The sequence below is a fragment of the Nannobrachium achirus genome (assembly GCF_963921795.1).
Source record: "Nannobrachium achirus genome assembly, chromosome: 11".
In the NCBI taxonomy this organism is placed as follows: domain Eukaryota; kingdom Metazoa; phylum Chordata; class Actinopteri; order Myctophiformes; family Myctophidae; genus Nannobrachium; species Nannobrachium achirus.
In genome coordinates this window covers 24,328,300-24,344,935 of record NC_137820.1, presented here as the reverse complement: position 1 = coordinate 24,344,935, position 16,636 = coordinate 24,328,300, and the positions used below count along the sequence as shown (strand labels likewise).

Here is a 16,636-nt window from a genome sequence, read left to right as displayed (position 1 = left end):
CCATCTTTATTACCCAGCCTGCAGCAATGCGTGGCAGGGTATATCGAAATCGGCCGTGTCGGTGTATGTGTTTGTTCACAGGATAGCTTGAGAACGAATGGGTAGATTTTCATTACAATTACTGTTGGGGAGAACAAATATGTTATTAGTGCCTGTAGCAGACGAAGTCCGCTGATCAGGGCGGTATTCTTGTATATAGAGGATATTTCCTAGTTTCAGGCTGGTATAGAAGAGGGGTGCATTGACGGAATGGCAGCATGTCGGAATGGAAAGCGGCCCCCATAGAGGAGATGCTGTCAAATTAATTATTGATGATTAATTATTGATGCTTGTTAATTCTTCTTTTTTTTTTTTTTTTGTCTCTGCAGGGAAAAGTGCTAAGAGAGTCTCTCCTCACGTGCTACTTTGGAAACCAAAGGCTTCACTCCAAATCAGATTGTGGCTCATCAGGAGGCTTTGTCAAGCCATCACATGGAGGTACAGGGAAACGGGAACCCCTGTGTACGAAATTCTGGGATGAACCGATCTATACAGCTCACAACACTTTTAGATTGACAATTTTTCATTAAGATAATTTGGTGTATAGTGAAAACAGAAGGAGGCCTAGTAGGCCTATAGAGTCCTGGGGCACTCCGGTCAAATAAGTGTATAGGATTTAGGTGGTTAATTACACCCAGCAACACCAAGCAGTAGGTTTTCACTGCTGGGGAAACCGGAGCACGAAACATGACAGCAGCAGAACTCGACTTCTCAAAACTGGTGACTCTTTGATCATCTCAGGTAGACTAGACTTCTAATCTAGCAAAAGTGGCACATAATGTAGATATGCCATATAGATTCATCTGAATTTATTTTTTATATTTTATTTACAACAGTAGACGTGCTTCCATAGCATTGCAAATATATCTGGTTTTGAATGCTAGAAGTTTAAATTTTACATTTATAGGCCGATATTGGCTGTATACTATAGCATGTACTTTGCCCGTCCTTTAAGAAAAGTTAGACATCATTTCCTATAACCACTACACTGCAGCATACTGTATATACAGCATATCGTCGTTGTCGGGTGAAAACCTTGTATGTCCAAAACCGTTTTTTTTGTATTTTTTTTTGTATTTATCATTTAAAAAATTATTTAAACTAGTGAAAACAGCCGATCTACAAGCATGCGAGGCGTTGTGTGCTTGTAGATCTGCTGTTTTCACTACTTTTGTGCGACTTGTCTGATGAAGCAGGGCTTTACTTCACGGAAAAACGTACACATTTGAAACTTGGAGATACAAGGTTTTGGCCCGACAGTGACGATATAAGATGATGATTACACTTCCACAGGAGGGTCCCCAGTGGTGGAGAGAGGGCGAGATCCCACAGCGACGTGCCGCCGCGACGGACAGCACCGACGCGGCGGCCGCCGCACGTCCGTGTGGGATCTTGTCCTTACTGGAGAGGTGGACCCTGACAAGCCATGCAGTAGCACACCAGGCAGCAATATGACAGAGACTCAATGTCTTCTACACAAAGACCTGACAGAGCTGATCATTGACCTCGTCGTCAACACCCAGAACGACGACGTGTTCAAAGAGAGCATCCGTCTGGGCATCGCCCTCCTCAAGGGTGGAAACACACAGATACAGGTACACTACAGCATCATGGTAGCACGCAGTGGCCTGGGGGGCGGCAGTGGCTCAGGGGTAGAGTGGCCGGTAGAGTGGCCAGATGGAGAAACCACAAGGTTCCCAGTTCGATCCCGGGCTCCCCCAGAGTTAGTGTCGTAGTGTCCTTGAGCAAGACTCTGAACCCCAAATTGCTCCCGATGTGCAGTTTGGTGCATGGTTTCCTCCACCATCGGTGTATGAATGTGTGTGAATGTAATGCACAATCTATGTAAAGAGCTTTGGAATATAGTGCTATAATATAAATGCACCATTTACCATTTTACGCACACACACACACACACGCTCACAAATCATGTATTCGAGCATACAGATGTGCCATTTCAAAACTTCACACGCCCTGCCATTGGCAAGATATTTGCAGAACATTGAGCTTGTAGATCAGCTATTTTTGCTATTTATATGACCTTCTCTGACTTCAAAGTTTAACCCATTCAGGGGCTTACAGTACATGTACAGTATGTAGCAACATATTTGTTTTGTAGGCTAATTTCTGATTTAGCCCTATTCTATAGGTTAGGCCTAAATGGGTTAAATTTACGTATTTAGATGGATTCTGCTTTTCAATGGGAATGGAGTGGTGTCTTGACATTCCCCATAAACATTGGAAGGGAAAAACAGGGAAAGAAACCTGTGGAAAAAATGCACTTGAAGGGAATGTTCAGGAAAAAGTTGTAAATACTAAAGAGTTGAAACGGCACATCTGTAAACTGCAGCCGTGTAAATTGATGATGCCCAAAAACATCCATTTCTGAGTGTTGTTTTGTCACTCTCCCATCCACCCAGAACTTGTTCTACAGAGATCTTCAGAAGGAACAGAAGTCAGAGAGGTTCTTCAAAGTGTTCTACGACCGAATGCATCTGGCCCAGCAGGAGATCCGATCCACTGTGTCCGTCAACATGTTTGATGGACATGTCTGCAGCAGCAGGAAAAGGGACGACGACGGTGACACTGCTGGCATCAGGTCCAAGAAAGGTACAGTCAATTAATGATCCACTATCAACTAAATAATGAGTGTAAATTCACTTCACCATAAAAACAAACATCTTTCACCACTGCTTTCTGAACTTATTATATGATTATGGGCACTTATTATATGATTCAACAAATGAACACATTTTCCGCCAGGTATTAATTAATTAATTAATCCGCCGCTGCCAGGTTTTTCAGTGTTTTTACCTTATTTTTGCCGCCAACAGGAAGGCACCATGTGGCCATGATGTAAACAAAAGACACATGACCAGGCGGAGCGTCTTCTTTTCTTTCACCCGGAAAATAACAAATATATCCACGATCATCCGTTCTTTAGTTAGGGTCCGTAGAAAAAAAGCTTGTTTTTACCAAAAACACAATCTGGAAAAATAATTCGAGATACATGGATTGGATGCGGACGGAGCGACACATTTTGGGATGACGTCATTTCCGCTTGTATTCTGGGATTTGTAGTCCTGAATGCTGGATTGGTTGAGGGAGAGCTGTTTTCAAAAATCACTGAAAACATGGACATAACGCATATTTCTGTCCTCGGCGGTCAACGGTTCCTACAGGACATGACGTATCTACGTCCTGTGAATGTGTTTGTTCATTTACTCATTAAACTCAGACAAGAGGGTGAAAGTGAGAATGGTAGGCTAGTATAATATAATGCCATTGCCAGAGCGTAGAACTGAGAGTTTGGAAGTGTTATTGCTGAGTCACTTCCATGAGTGTGGGCTGTGAACTGGTTCTCATGCACTAGATTAAGATGTGAACTCATTATGAGTGTATAAAAACCATGTTCAACACTGGATCCACTCTGGACGATCATTCTGTTTGACTCCCTGTGTGGTCCTTCAAAATGCCTGAAGTTCAGCTCGGCCTACAATAGAGAGAGTCAGGGCGGTCATTTGGGGCATCCGGGGCTGGCAGTTGCCACCCCCTGGTTTACCATAGATTCAGTTATTTTATGCACATTGTCCCCAACTCGGAATTGTTTCTGCAGATTAATCTGATTTCATCACAATCAATGCCCGTCCATCTACATGTAACAGTGTTACAATTTAGATAAGTGTTTGCAACCATTAATTTATTAACCACCTACTTTGGGAATGTCATAATAGGCAAACATTTTCTCGTTTCGCCCCCCAAACAAATAGTGAAAATGGTTGATCTACAAGCTCTCAACGGGTTGACATTATTTCTTTCTGCAATCACGCCTCTGGAGAGAGTGCCAGGGGTCACACACAGTTCCCTGTAAGGACATAGGAGCCTTAATCAAGCAGGGATTACTGTTGCCTCGTACAGTATACCGTAGTATGAAGTTTGAATAGAGTATAGTGAATCTGTGATCTTTGCAGCTTTCCTGACCCCTGAGCAGAGTGTTGTTGCCTAGCTGTGCCTGCGGTCACATGTTGGAGGCCATGTGAGGGCCCCATCACAAGCCTATCAAAAGACCATTGTATGGAGATCCTCTGTTTTCATACTGTAAAAACTCACTCAACAGCATGCCCTCTCGAACGGGGTCACGCAATTTCTAACTTATTACCCTGCCCGCAGCTATGCGTGGCAGGGTATTAAATCACTCCTGATCTCTCTGTGTGTGTGTGTGTGTGTGTGTGTGTGTGTGTGTGTGTGTGTGTGTGTGTGTGTGTGTGTGTGTGTGTGTGTGTGTGTGTGTGTGTGTGTGTGTGTGTGTGTGTGTGTGTGTGTGTGTGTGTGTGTGTGTCTCTCTTTGTTCCTGAACAAAAGAACTTGAATGGATGGACAGATTGTCATGAAAAGTAGTGGGAAATGATCTGTATATGCTTCCCTGAAGGGGTGATTAACTTTTGGGTCAAGGTTGAGGTCAAAATTGCATAGTAATTCAGGAACTTAGAGATGCACTGTAGGAAGATGTGGTTTGATGTGTTGGAATCCTTGTGGATGTTTGATGCGGGCAGGGTTTTCACCAACAGGTGCATTTGATTTAAATCTGAATCTGTCAGTGTCAGGGCTAAGCAAAAAGAAACAGAATTATCATCAATCCTCACTGGCAAGAAAAAACATACGAATATGGCTTGTGCCCCCTGTACAACACGGTTCTATTGTGAAAATAGCAGATTTGCGAGGCGTTGTGAGCATGTAGATCGGCTATTTTCACAATTTCTGCCTCTAATATTTGACAATTTGGCCAATGTTTAATTTGTAATTTTAGAGGTATTAAAAAGTCTTTAAATTGTCAATTTAGAAATATGCAGATACCCTTTATAGACTTAAATGTTGTGTTGGTTTGTTTACTGTTCATCATCTGGGGACCCCCCTGGGGGTCCTGACCCACAGGTTGAGAACCACCGAACTAAAGACAGCTAAACGTATGTCCTTTGTGCCCTATAGGGAAGGACCCAGGTCTTGTGAGGGAGGACAAGCGAGGGCAGGTGAAGGAGGCTTCTCATGCAACTTCAAAGGCCTTCAGGAAGGAGCTGGACACAGAGCTGGAGGGTCTTGGTCAGACCGGCGAGGTGTTTGGGACAGAGGAGGTCGTAGTGGAAGCTCAGATGAGCGCTGCCATCACCATCATGCAACCCATCCTGCGCTACCTGCAGCTGCTCTGTGAGAACCATAACTCAGAACTGCAGGTACTGGTTGTTAACTAAGAGCTGAAAAAACCTAAACGCTTGCTTTTCTATAAATGGCAGCTTTTATGTTGAATATGGTGACTCACTTTGGACACTTAAGTTTGTTTATTGTCTCTGCCATGCCTTCTCCCCCTGTGTGTCTTTCCACAGCTTATCTCGCCCCTCATTTATCATAGCTTGCGCAGACCAAAAAACAGGCGTACGCCGAGATCACTGTTACTTTCAGGATTTATCATTCTATATTGACTTTGACTTGAGCACCACTCCAAAACATTTTTTTTTTATGATTCCAGAACTTTATGCACAACCAGAAAAACAAGACTAACTACAACTTGGTGTGTGAGACACTCGAGTTCCTGGACTGTATTTGTGGCAGCACCACGGGAGGCCTGGGGCTGCTGGGCCTCTACATCAATGAGAGCAATGTGAAGCTTGTCCTCCAGACCTTGGAGACCCTCACAGATTTCTGCCAAGGACCCTGTCATGACAACCAGGTATGTTACCTAGACCCATAGCCCCCATATTGATTGTTGTATTCTGAGTATGTGATTGACTTGTCAAACAATAAACACACACACACACACACACACACACACACACACACACACACACACACACACACACACACACCTGTTACTTTTCTGATACATGCTGTTGTTCTGCGAAGTGCTGTGAAATCAACCCTGGTCCCTCTTATATTAACCAGTCCTGCATAGCCAAGCATGAGTCCAATGGTATCGACGTCATCATAGCATTGATCGTCTACGAAATCAACCCCTTGGGGGAGCATCGGTTGGACCTGGTAATGGAACTCAAGGTAAGCAAAGCAACTCCTGTCTCTCTGGGAGCCCTTGCTTTCTGCTCAATATGAAGCACAGGTTTGAAGAAAACAGAGCTGATTTGAAAACCAAAGAATTGCACTTTATATGTTGTCGTTGTCGGATGAAAACCTTTTATGTCAAAAACCGTTCGTTTTGCATTTTTCATTTTAAAATCTACACGCTTGTAGATCTGCTGTTTTCACTACTTTTGTGTGACGGCCTTGTATGATGAAGCAGGGTTTTACTTTGCGAAAGAATATACTAATTTGAAACTTGGAGATACGAAGTTTCCACCCGACAATGACGATATAGTGTAATTTATAACAATACAAATATTGACTCATGAATTTTGAATCTAGGCATTCATGATACTAGTCATTAGGATTTGGGGTACAGCTGATTTACATGTAAAGGTCACCAGTCTGGCTCTGTCTTGGACTGCAGAACAATGCCACCAAGTTGCTGCTGGCCATCATGGAGAGTCGCCATGACAGCGAGAACACAGAGAAGATACTGTACAAAATGAGATTCAATGAACTGGTGAGTGCCAACGCATCCACAGTGTGCTGTGTCAAACAAGACTTTTGATTTGAACAGAAGTGATGTTGAGTGAGTGTGCAGGTGGCGCAGGTGGCGCAGTGGTATTGTGCCTGCCCACCTCTGCAGAGGTTGTGGGTTCAAATCCACCATGGTGAATCCAGCTTTGTCGAGCATCTACAAAACACAATTGGCCTGTATTCTGGGGAGAAAAAGGGGTAATGTGTATTTTTTTCACGATTCTTTTAACACAATAGCAGATCTACAAGCTCGCTGAATAGCTAAAGTATAAAATAATGGTTAAAGTGGTTAAAATCTAAAGTGACACAGATGCTTTCCAGGTCTGAATGGTGGGGAAAGTGATGTTGAACTGCAGAGCCTCTGTGTTGGCAGGTGGCTGTTATGAAGAAGGTCTACGGTCAGGCACTGGAGAGTGACGCAGACATGGAGAGTGTTGGAGATCAGATTGTTCCCAGAGACGTCAGACACCATTTCTACATTCTGGGCCAGACAAGCTTGCTTGCTATTGTAATCACAAATCTTAATCATAATCATGGACTGGATATGTGTTTTTATCGTTTTCTTAATGCCTTTGTTGCTCGTTGCTCATGGTGCCATAACTTTGGCCAAATGGTATGTAATGGTCTCTCTGATCCTTTTATGCCTCTGTGAACATGATGTTTGGGGAGATGAGTACACTGTAACCACATGCAAGGTGCAACAAAGATGACCAAATAATAGCCAAGTTTCACAATTGTATAATTTGTTCAATGTGAAATCACCCTTTTGGATTACTGAGCCTCTGTGTTGACAGGTGGATCTGATGAAGAAGGTGTGTGGTCAGAGTCTGGAGAGTGACCCAGACGAGGAGAGTGTGGGAGACCAGAATAAACCTAGAGACGTTGGACATCATATCTACATTCTGGGCCACCAGGTGTGTGAGGGGAGCGTAGCGTTATTAAGCCGTTCGATAGTTTGACGTTACATTCGTCCCGACGCTTGTGAATGCTAACCTGCCGACGCTGGTGAATGCGAACCTGGTGAATGCTACTATGCCTATCCCTAGCCCTTACCCTAACCTCAGTAAAAATATGCCTAAACCTACCCCTAAGTAACCCTTAGTCGGACTAATGGGACGTCGAAATATCGAGATTTCACCGTGCGTGTGCTAGTGTGGACTGATTATGCATAAAATTGTAATGCACAAATGTTTCATTTGTGATGATAATAGATGTTGATCATATTTGGTGGAAAACCCCTTTGCCTTTGTCAATGCCTTTGTTACTCGTTGCTATTGGTGTGATATTTTTCAACCTGATGGTGGAGGTTAGTAACCCCTTGCAAGGTGCAATAGATGACCAAATAAGATGTTTAAATTGAGTTTAGAAATTACATCACTGTGAAACATAAAATCTTGATTAGTGTGTGCGTGCGTGCGTTCGTGCGTTCGTGCGTGCGTGCGTGTGTTCTCATGTCTCCTGGTGTTCTATTTGCAAAAGGTGAGGGAATGTACAGTAGATTGTGAATGCTCACTTCGGTCACAAGGTATAATGATAGTTGTGTAGGTATTCATCTGTAGGGCCACAATGGCAACAAGTCCCCAGACTTTTTTTTTATCGTTTTAGCCTGAATGTCTTACTGTACCTCGTGCTGTTTACATTTGTGACAAATAAAGTATCAAAACCATCAATCAAAACCAATAACTGCTAAGCCATTCTAATCACAAAGTAACACGCCGTAATGTCGAGAAGCGACCGTGAGGTTGCGCTGAAACAGCACTATTTAACTGATACTGATACCATACCAGAAATAAAAAAAACTTGAAGTATGTGTACGTGTACGCGTCAGTCTGCAGGATGACAACAGATTTTCAGCGCAGGTTCTCAGTTCTGCCTTTTCAGTACAAAGAGTCAGACAGGGTATTTTCATCTATTCAACAGACTAGTTTCATCATGACCCGAATAACCTTCTGACTTCTCAGACAGTGACACACACGCACGCACGCACGCACGCACGTCGCACGCACGCACGCACGCACGCACGCACGCACGCACGCACACACGCACACACGCACGCACGCACACACACACACACACACACACACACACACACACACAGGCACCTACTGTATCTACATCTATGCCTGAAATCATACAGTATCTAGGACTCCGTACTGTGGCCATCTGTCAGATATCCTTCACTGTTTATTGTTGTCGAAGAATCTATGTTTTCAAACACAGCTGAAGTGAACAATGATAACATAATCATGATAGTGAAGACAGTCAACCAGTACTGCTGTGTTGTTGTGTACAGTTAGTTGTCTGACATTCACTTTACGATTGTATATATAGGCCTATAAATATATATATTTTAAAGTTTGTTCTGTCTCAAAAGTTCAAAGCGATTTATTGTCAATTGCACAATGATGCAGCATGTAACAACAGCATTGCAGGTAGTGAAATTCTTGTACTAGGACTTGGCTCACAGCATCTCATTCCAATCTCTACAGTTGTGTGTTTGAGCTGGGCATGTGGTGAAAAAATAATGTATTGTAGTAAAATGTAAGTATTCTTTTCCTGCTTCCTAGTTGGCCAGACACCATAAGGACCTGAAGCAGAGCCTGAAGCCGGGTCCAGTGTCGGGACTGGGGGCGGGGTTGGCACCGCACGATGACGATGAGGGAGATGATGCTCAATTGAGAAAAATGCTTAAGTTCTATGCCAAGCACACCGCTCAGATAGAGGTAGGTCTGACTGGCATCACATGTCTCTATCCGAACCATCCACAAAATACAAGACAGTTTTGTATATCACAATTTAAATTTCATGCAGAATATTAAATTACAAATATAAAAATGTAGCTTTAGCATCATGGGATGAATGATAATGACATGTGAATCTCCAGATTGTGCGTGACCGCACCATGGAACAGATAGTATTTCCCATCCCGAACATCTGTGAGTACCTGACGAAGGAATCAAAGGTGCGTGTGTTCACCACCACAGAGAGAGATGACCAGGGCAGCAAGGTCAATGACTTCTTCCTGCAGTTTGAAAACCTCCATAATGAAATGAATTGGCAGAAGACGATCAGAAGTAAGTCCTTGAATTGTGCAATGACACTTTGTGGTTTCTCTAGTGAAAGAGATAATGATGGCTGCAACAGAAACCACCATCAACACTGATTCATTTTATGTTGCATAATGCCTGGGTGCCGTTATTAACCTAATAAATCTTCTTCTTGTGTGAGTCTATCCTCTTCTAAAGTGCCATAATGTGTTCACATTCAGAGAATACAGCTCTCTTCTGGTTCTCACGGAACATTTCCCTTTGGGGGAGTGTCTCCTTCTACCTGGCCTGCCTGCTCAACATTGCTGTGGCTGTTTTCTACCCCTTTGGAGATGATGGAGACGAGGGTGAGATGATCTGATTCTTATTTCAAGCAATAATGAACTAGCTTCAGACCCTGTGCTGGCTCAATTCCATCCTGAGTGTAACAAAGGAATGAACCTGTCCTCTTTGTAGAAGAGTTGCCTGCTTTAAAGCACACTCACATTACACATTCACACCCATGCAATGTACCACCCTCATCAGGAGTTTTCAGTGTATTCCTCAAGGACTCTTCAACATTAAGCCAGGAAGAGCCAAGGATCAAACCAGGAATGTCTGGTTCTCCTTGTAGAGCACTTAAGCCGGTTTTCCACAGGCCCAACTCCACACCACTCCACACCACACCGCCCACTTGTGTCAGGTTTTCCACTACAAGGAACTGGGTAGAGTGGTGTGAAAGTGGTACTTAACGTGGTACTATAACGGCTCCACTCTTGAGGTGGTCCGGCCTGGGCTAAGTGAGGCCAAATCAGTGACGTATACACGCTGCTGATACTGATTGGTCAGAGACAGTCTCACGGCAGAGCTGTGTCTTTCAACACAACAACTTGAGACAGATTTTAGTATGCAGTCACGGCTGCAAATCAAATATAAAAGCAAAGCCTGTTTGTTTTATATATCTGAGGCAGAATTGTGTTCCCCAGCCCTGCAGTTGAGATGCCACGAAGCAGTGCACCAAGAACATTAACCAACACAAACAGTGGACATAGGCTATATCGTTGCGAGTCGCAATTATCAACGGCAAATGCGTCGGCAATACGTTATTGCGACCGTAAGGTCGCAGTTTAGTATCAAAACCTCCACCGGCCGTCCGTCGGTCGGTCGGTCGGTCGGTCACACGTCACACGTCACACCTTTGCCCTGCTCATATCTGGTTTTATATAGATGAGATGTCAGTGAGATGTCTCCTGTTTGTATTTGTAACTGCATGTGTTGAATGGGGGAACGAATCTACAGTAGCCTACATCTACTGTACTGTTGCTGCGCTAGCATAGCCTCTACATTAGCTTACTTCTTTGTGTAGTTTGGCCAATAAAGTTATTATTTGACCATGAACATCCCGACGTTAGTCGTCGCTATAGTTGTAAAGACTTGATGAAGACCTGTGTGAGTGTGTGGCATCTAAAACATTGTCCACCACATCTCCGTGTTGAATGGGGGAAAGAATCTACAGTAGCCTATGTACTGTACTGTAGCTTAGCATGTATGCTAGCGCAACTAGCCTCTACTCTTCTTTGTGTAGTTTGGCCAATAAAGTTATTATTTGACTATGTTCACCCCGACGTTAGTCGTCGCTATAGTTGTAAAGACTCGATGAAGACCTGTGTGAGTGTGTGGCATAAAACATTGTCCACCACATCTCTAAAAATAATTAGCGCAAGTTAGCATCTCCGTTGTGTTTACAGACTGAGAAGATCCGAGTATCCGTATGTTGAAAGGGGTGTCGATTTCTTTCGGGAGCGGAGGGGAGGAGGGGGAGAGGGGAGGAGGAGAGGAGGGGAGGGTACTGTAGTGGAAAACCTACATAAAAAATGAGATGCGGTGCGGTGTCGTGCCGTGTCGTGTAGTGTCAGGCTAAAAAGTGGTATGGAAAACCGGCTATAGTTCACTTAATAATTAATTAGTTGATGATGCCTTATTCCTATGCCCAGGCACCTTGACCTTTTTCTGGAATGTCCTGCTGTGGGTGTCTGTCGGGGTGTTCACCGCCTTGCTGTATCGTGCTGTCCTCCCGAAGCCCTGGGGCCTGGTGTTCTTCCTGGTGTCTCTCATACTGCGTCTCATCTACACTATGGGCCTTGGCCCTGCTTTACTGCTGATGGGAGCAACCAATGTAAGTCACTAGAAGGTCGGCCGGCTACGCCGGCCTCCCCTCTAGGTTGTCGCGTTGCGTCTATAGGAGTAGATATTCGTCGAAAACAAACCCCTGAGGTACAGGGTGGCCACGATCTGATGTATTGTTTTATACTATTTTTGCGGCAGTGTGGTGTGTGTAATGGCCAAATATGTTTTTTTTTTAGAAAAAAAAGTTTTTTGAGAAAAAAAAGTTTTTTGAGAAAAAAAAGGTTTTTTGAGAAGAAGAAAAAAATTGAGAAAAAAATTTTTTTTTTAGAAAAAAAAATTTGGAAAAAAAAAAGTTTTGAAAAAAATAAAAAATAAAACGTATTGGTGATGCGATGACGTGGTGTATACGGATGTTACTGCAATTGAGGTGAAAGAGAAAAGTGGAAAGTTGTGAGCTAACTATTAGCTATTTTTGTGTGTGTGTGTGTGTGTGTGTGTGTGTGTGTGTGTGACACAGCCCTCCCTCTCTGTTGTAAATGTAATTCGATACACTGCCCCGCTCCTCTCCCCTTCCCTCTCTCTCTCTCTCTCTCTCTCTCTCTCAGTGCCTGTGTGAGTATAGGCTTCAAACATGTCCGTTTTGTGGAGGCTTCATGTCCGTTGCTTGGAGGCTTCATGTCCGTTGCTTGAAGTGGGCTGCGGCTTTAAGCCAATTGTAAATATAAGATATGATATGTGACACATGATTGTGGAGGGATATGTTAAATATTGCCTATTAATACGTAATTCTAGCAGTTTAGTCCCTTTTTGAGCAGTGCCTACCGCTCCCACATTTGACCGAGTGTGTATGTCTGTATCCATATGTTGACAGCGTCAACAGCTGTAATACCGCTGGGTTGACCTACCTTCGAGTGGCACTGTTGAACAGCCTAAGGCAGCATTCACTTCACACTAGGTGTGATTTTCTGAAATACCTGTGTTTTTCCATTTTCTTCTCTTTCAGTTGATTAACAAGCTGGTCTTTCTCGTGAGCTTCGTGGGCACCCAGGTGACTTTCATCCGTTGCTACAAGGAAGTGTTTATGGACAGGCTCTTCATCTACCATCTGAGCTATGCTGTCATCAGTGTACTGGGCCTCTTTGTACACGAGTTCTTCTACAGCTTCTTGGTGAGGCATTTCAATTCCATTGCATTGATAACAAGCAGACCAGAAGATTTGTTTAGGTTAAATGCTAGATTTGATTTGACAAAGATGGATGTTCTGTATGATTGAACTGCATAATTGTTGACGATGTCGCATGTGGTTCTTAGCTGTTTGACCTGGTGATCCGAGAGGAGACACTGCTCAACGTCATAAAGAGTGTGACGAGGAACGGCCGCTCTATCATCTTGACGGCCGTGCTGGCCATCTTCCTTGTCTATTTCTTCTCCATCATCGGCTTCCTTTTCCTCAAGGATGACTTCCGTATGGAGGTGGAGCGCCTTCCTTTATCAGGTCAGAAACCTCAATTTTACTCCAGATGGAGCTAATTAGATTTCCGTTGTTCTTAATTTTCCTCCTGATGTAAGTCAGAGATTTGTAGACGGAGACGGACGCTCACACAGACAGGGACAGAAACATAGTCTTTGCCCCCCGGCCTGTCGGCCTGGTGAAGGCAATAAATGTTGTTTGCACACACATGGAGACTAACTCACTCACTCACTCACTCACTGACTCACTTATCATTTCCACCAGACCGTAATGCCAGAAGGTGTAGGTTATGGCATCTGATAAGCCCCAAATTTGAATCACACATTCAGTGGCCTCTAAAGCTAGAGGCCTCTCCATGTCTGATTCAAATGTTGTTTAGAGTCTGACACAGAGCCTAAAGCAGTTTCACTTGGGCTCCACAAATGTCAAATTGGGTACAAATGATCTAAATAGATTTGAATATGTCCGTTAAACAGGGTTTTGATATTCCATTATGTTTGCCTCTAATTGGCTTAAAAAGTGTGGATTGGGCCCATTTCTTACAAAAATGACATATATCATGAACACAACATCCAACCTCTAGTGTTTTCTCTTGCCACAAATGCATAAAGTTCAAGCATTATGTTATAGAAAAGCTATTTACCCCCGCAGCTTTCTTGTGTTTTGCCGGCTGCAACCCACCAGGACTGGCACAGCTAGTTTTTTTTTTTAGGGGAGGGGGCTGTAACTCTACACATGGTTGCTAATGCTACACAACACGTGTGGGCATGTGTACCTGTTGCATAACCTGGTGGCCGCGCACGCTGTGCTACATATCACCGAACCGTGCGTGGCATAACAGTCTTGGATTATGTAATCAGCTGGAGGAGCTCAGCTCCGTCTGTGACTGTTGGCTGTGAGCTGTGTTGTGCCTGTGGGAATGACGGAAGCTCCACTGAACCTGAGCAGTGCTGTGCCTTCAGGGGCGTCACAAGGGAGGGAAAAGTTGGACTGAGTGCCGCGGTGCGAGCTTGTAGATCTGCTATTTTTTAAAAGTCGTGAAAATGTGTGGAAATCCTTGAATATATGTATTTTTTAAGCGAACATTTGTAACTCAAATTTTGCTTCTGGGGGGTCCCTGGAACTAAATATTTTGAGATGGGGGTCTGTGGACAAATACATATCATTTTGGGGGTCCTTCACATGAAAAGGTTTGAGCACCACTGACACAGAAACATAGCTTTTTCAAAGACTTGCACAAATGTTCATGATTTTTCAAAAATAGCAGATCTACAAGCTTGCAGCGTGGCACTCGGTGCTGCGCTGTGAGCTTGACATTATTACAAAATAATGTGTAATAATGCGTTCCCAATCTAAATGGGTTAAACCCCCTCCCCCTATGAAGAACATTCATGTGGGGCCCTCAGTGAATCCTTGTACCCAGGGCCCAGAATGTGGTGCGACACCCCTGTGTGCCTTAACTGTCCACCTCCAAGGAGGTCCCTGACAGTGGTGTCAAGCAACTAAATACATTTATTTAAAGAGCATGTATAGCAAAATAAATATGATACAGAATGCATTAAGTTTGTCACATAACAGAGTGATTGATGTGTTATTAACCAACAGACAACATTTGAATGATGAAATACAATGCAATATTTTCTGGCCTCTCTGCCAAGGACTGTAGGGGCGTGTCCAATGTACAGTATGAAGCCACGCCCATTCGCGGAAGTATCTTGCTTCGATTTCCAGTGGTGTAAAGTAACCAAGTACATTTACTCAAGTACCGTACTTATTTTAGGTATTTGTACTTTACCTGAATATTTCCAATTTCCAACACTACATCTCGGATCCGAATATTGTACTTTTACTCCACTAAATTTATTTGAAAACTTTAGTTACTTTGCATATATAAATTATAATATTATAAAACATAAATTAACCACTTTAGCTCTATTTTATACCTAGGCTGTTTGAAAATAGCAGATCTACACACTCACAACGTGAGCTTATCAGAGCTATGTTGATGTGCGTTCGTTGTCCAGGGGTTCTTAGCGAGGGTTCTGTCAGCTTCTCTGTGTTAGCTGATCTGAGTGAACGGGTTGGGTTGTGGGGATCAATCAGGCTTTGAAGGTATGGAGATGCCATATAGTAGCTTTTTCAGCTACACTTATCCACCCACCCAGCACCTGCTGTCTTAGTATCTTATATTTACAATTGGCTTAAAGCCGCATCCCACTTCCAAGCGGTAGGTAGGGAGAACGTCCGATGTAGGTAGAACGTAGGGAATACCGCCCATAACTCTATCATTGGCCCCCACCCTATGCCGTCCGCTCATTCGCTAGAGAGCAAGAGAGAGAGAGAGAGAGAGAGAGAGTCTCAGGTTACAAGAGGGAAGGGGGGGGGTCAGTTGCACAGGGGGAGAGAGAGAGAGAGAGAGAGAGAGAGAGAGAGTCTCAGGTTACAAGAGGGCACACACACACACACACAAACACACACACACACACACACACACACACACACACACACACTCAAAATACATGAAGAAACAGTGCTTTTTGTGGGCAACATGGCTTGGAGCAGTTGTGCGTGTGTGTGCATGTGAGCACGCGAAGCGTGCGAACTCTAGGATTCGCCCGCCAAAGGCGGGCGATATTCTAGTACTATACAATTCCCCACTAAGTCTTTCTAGCTAGTGTTCTCTGATTTGATAAGAGTTGATGTAAAGGGTTTGCTGCCTACTCACAGCTACTTGTCACATGTTCACACGTGGGCCATTCTTTGCTATAATGACAGCTCTCTGTGTCTGTCATTAAGGAACTCATGTTCATGCTTCTCCTTCCAGGTCCAAAGGATTTATTAGGTAATAGAGTGGTTGGTGAGGCATGTTTGAGAGACGGCTGCCCTGAGCCCTCATCCAGCTCTGCTGACGGTAAGCGTTTACTGAAAACAACAGAAAGTTCACTGAAATTGAATTCTAACCTTCTTTTTGTCTTCCTTTTTTGTAGTGATCCTTTCGGTCAGTTCCAGTCAGCAACTGGTGTTATGTTCAGTCTCATTGTTACACATGTCAGATCTAGTGTGACAGTATGTTGTATACGTTGCATGTAAGATGAGATAACATAAAGTTTATAATTATATCCCAGGGGGAAAACAGGGTTAAAGACATGTTAGGCAATAGGCATGAGCCCTTTGCTGTCGGCAGCTCCTTAAAGGTTACACCCGCACACACCCACATTCACACTCACTCTCTCTCTCTCTCAAACACACACACGCACGCACGTGCGCGTGCTCACACAGCACAGCGTGATGGGCGTGAGTCATGCCTGTCTTTGTTCTCCTGCCCTGTGGATCACCTGTGCTGTAGGGGCACGCACGTGACCAGTGT

The 16,636-nt window shown here is 43.9% G+C and overlaps 1 protein-coding gene across 1 annotated transcript in view; it reads left to right on the top strand.

The window, feature by feature from the left end:
* Positions 1-16,636, top strand: part of LOC308294235 (inositol 1,4,5-trisphosphate-gated calcium channel ITPR2-like) — a gene marked incomplete at its 5' end in the record, with an annotated part of 96,378 nt that overhangs the window by 64,004 nt on the left and 15,738 nt on the right. Inside the window, 15 exons of the mRNA XM_080736962.1 lie at positions 369-477; positions 1,333-1,634; positions 2,460-2,649; positions 5,026-5,267; positions 5,561-5,761; positions 5,974-6,084; positions 6,533-6,628; positions 7,019-7,153; positions 7,440-7,559; positions 9,213-9,368; positions 9,530-9,719; positions 9,914-10,039; positions 11,666-11,847; positions 12,802-12,966; positions 13,110-13,293. Of these exons, the coding sequence (XP_080593088.1) occupies positions 369-477; positions 1,333-1,634; positions 2,460-2,649; positions 5,026-5,267; positions 5,561-5,761; positions 5,974-6,084; positions 6,533-6,628; positions 7,019-7,153; positions 7,440-7,559; positions 9,213-9,368; positions 9,530-9,719; positions 9,914-10,039; positions 11,666-11,847; positions 12,802-12,966; positions 13,110-13,293 (2,509 nt within the window). The remainder of the gene's footprint in view (positions 1-368; positions 478-1,332; positions 1,635-2,459; positions 2,650-5,025; positions 5,268-5,560; positions 5,762-5,973; positions 6,085-6,532; positions 6,629-7,018; positions 7,154-7,439; positions 7,560-9,212; positions 9,369-9,529; positions 9,720-9,913; positions 10,040-11,665; positions 11,848-12,801; positions 12,967-13,109; positions 13,294-16,636) is intronic.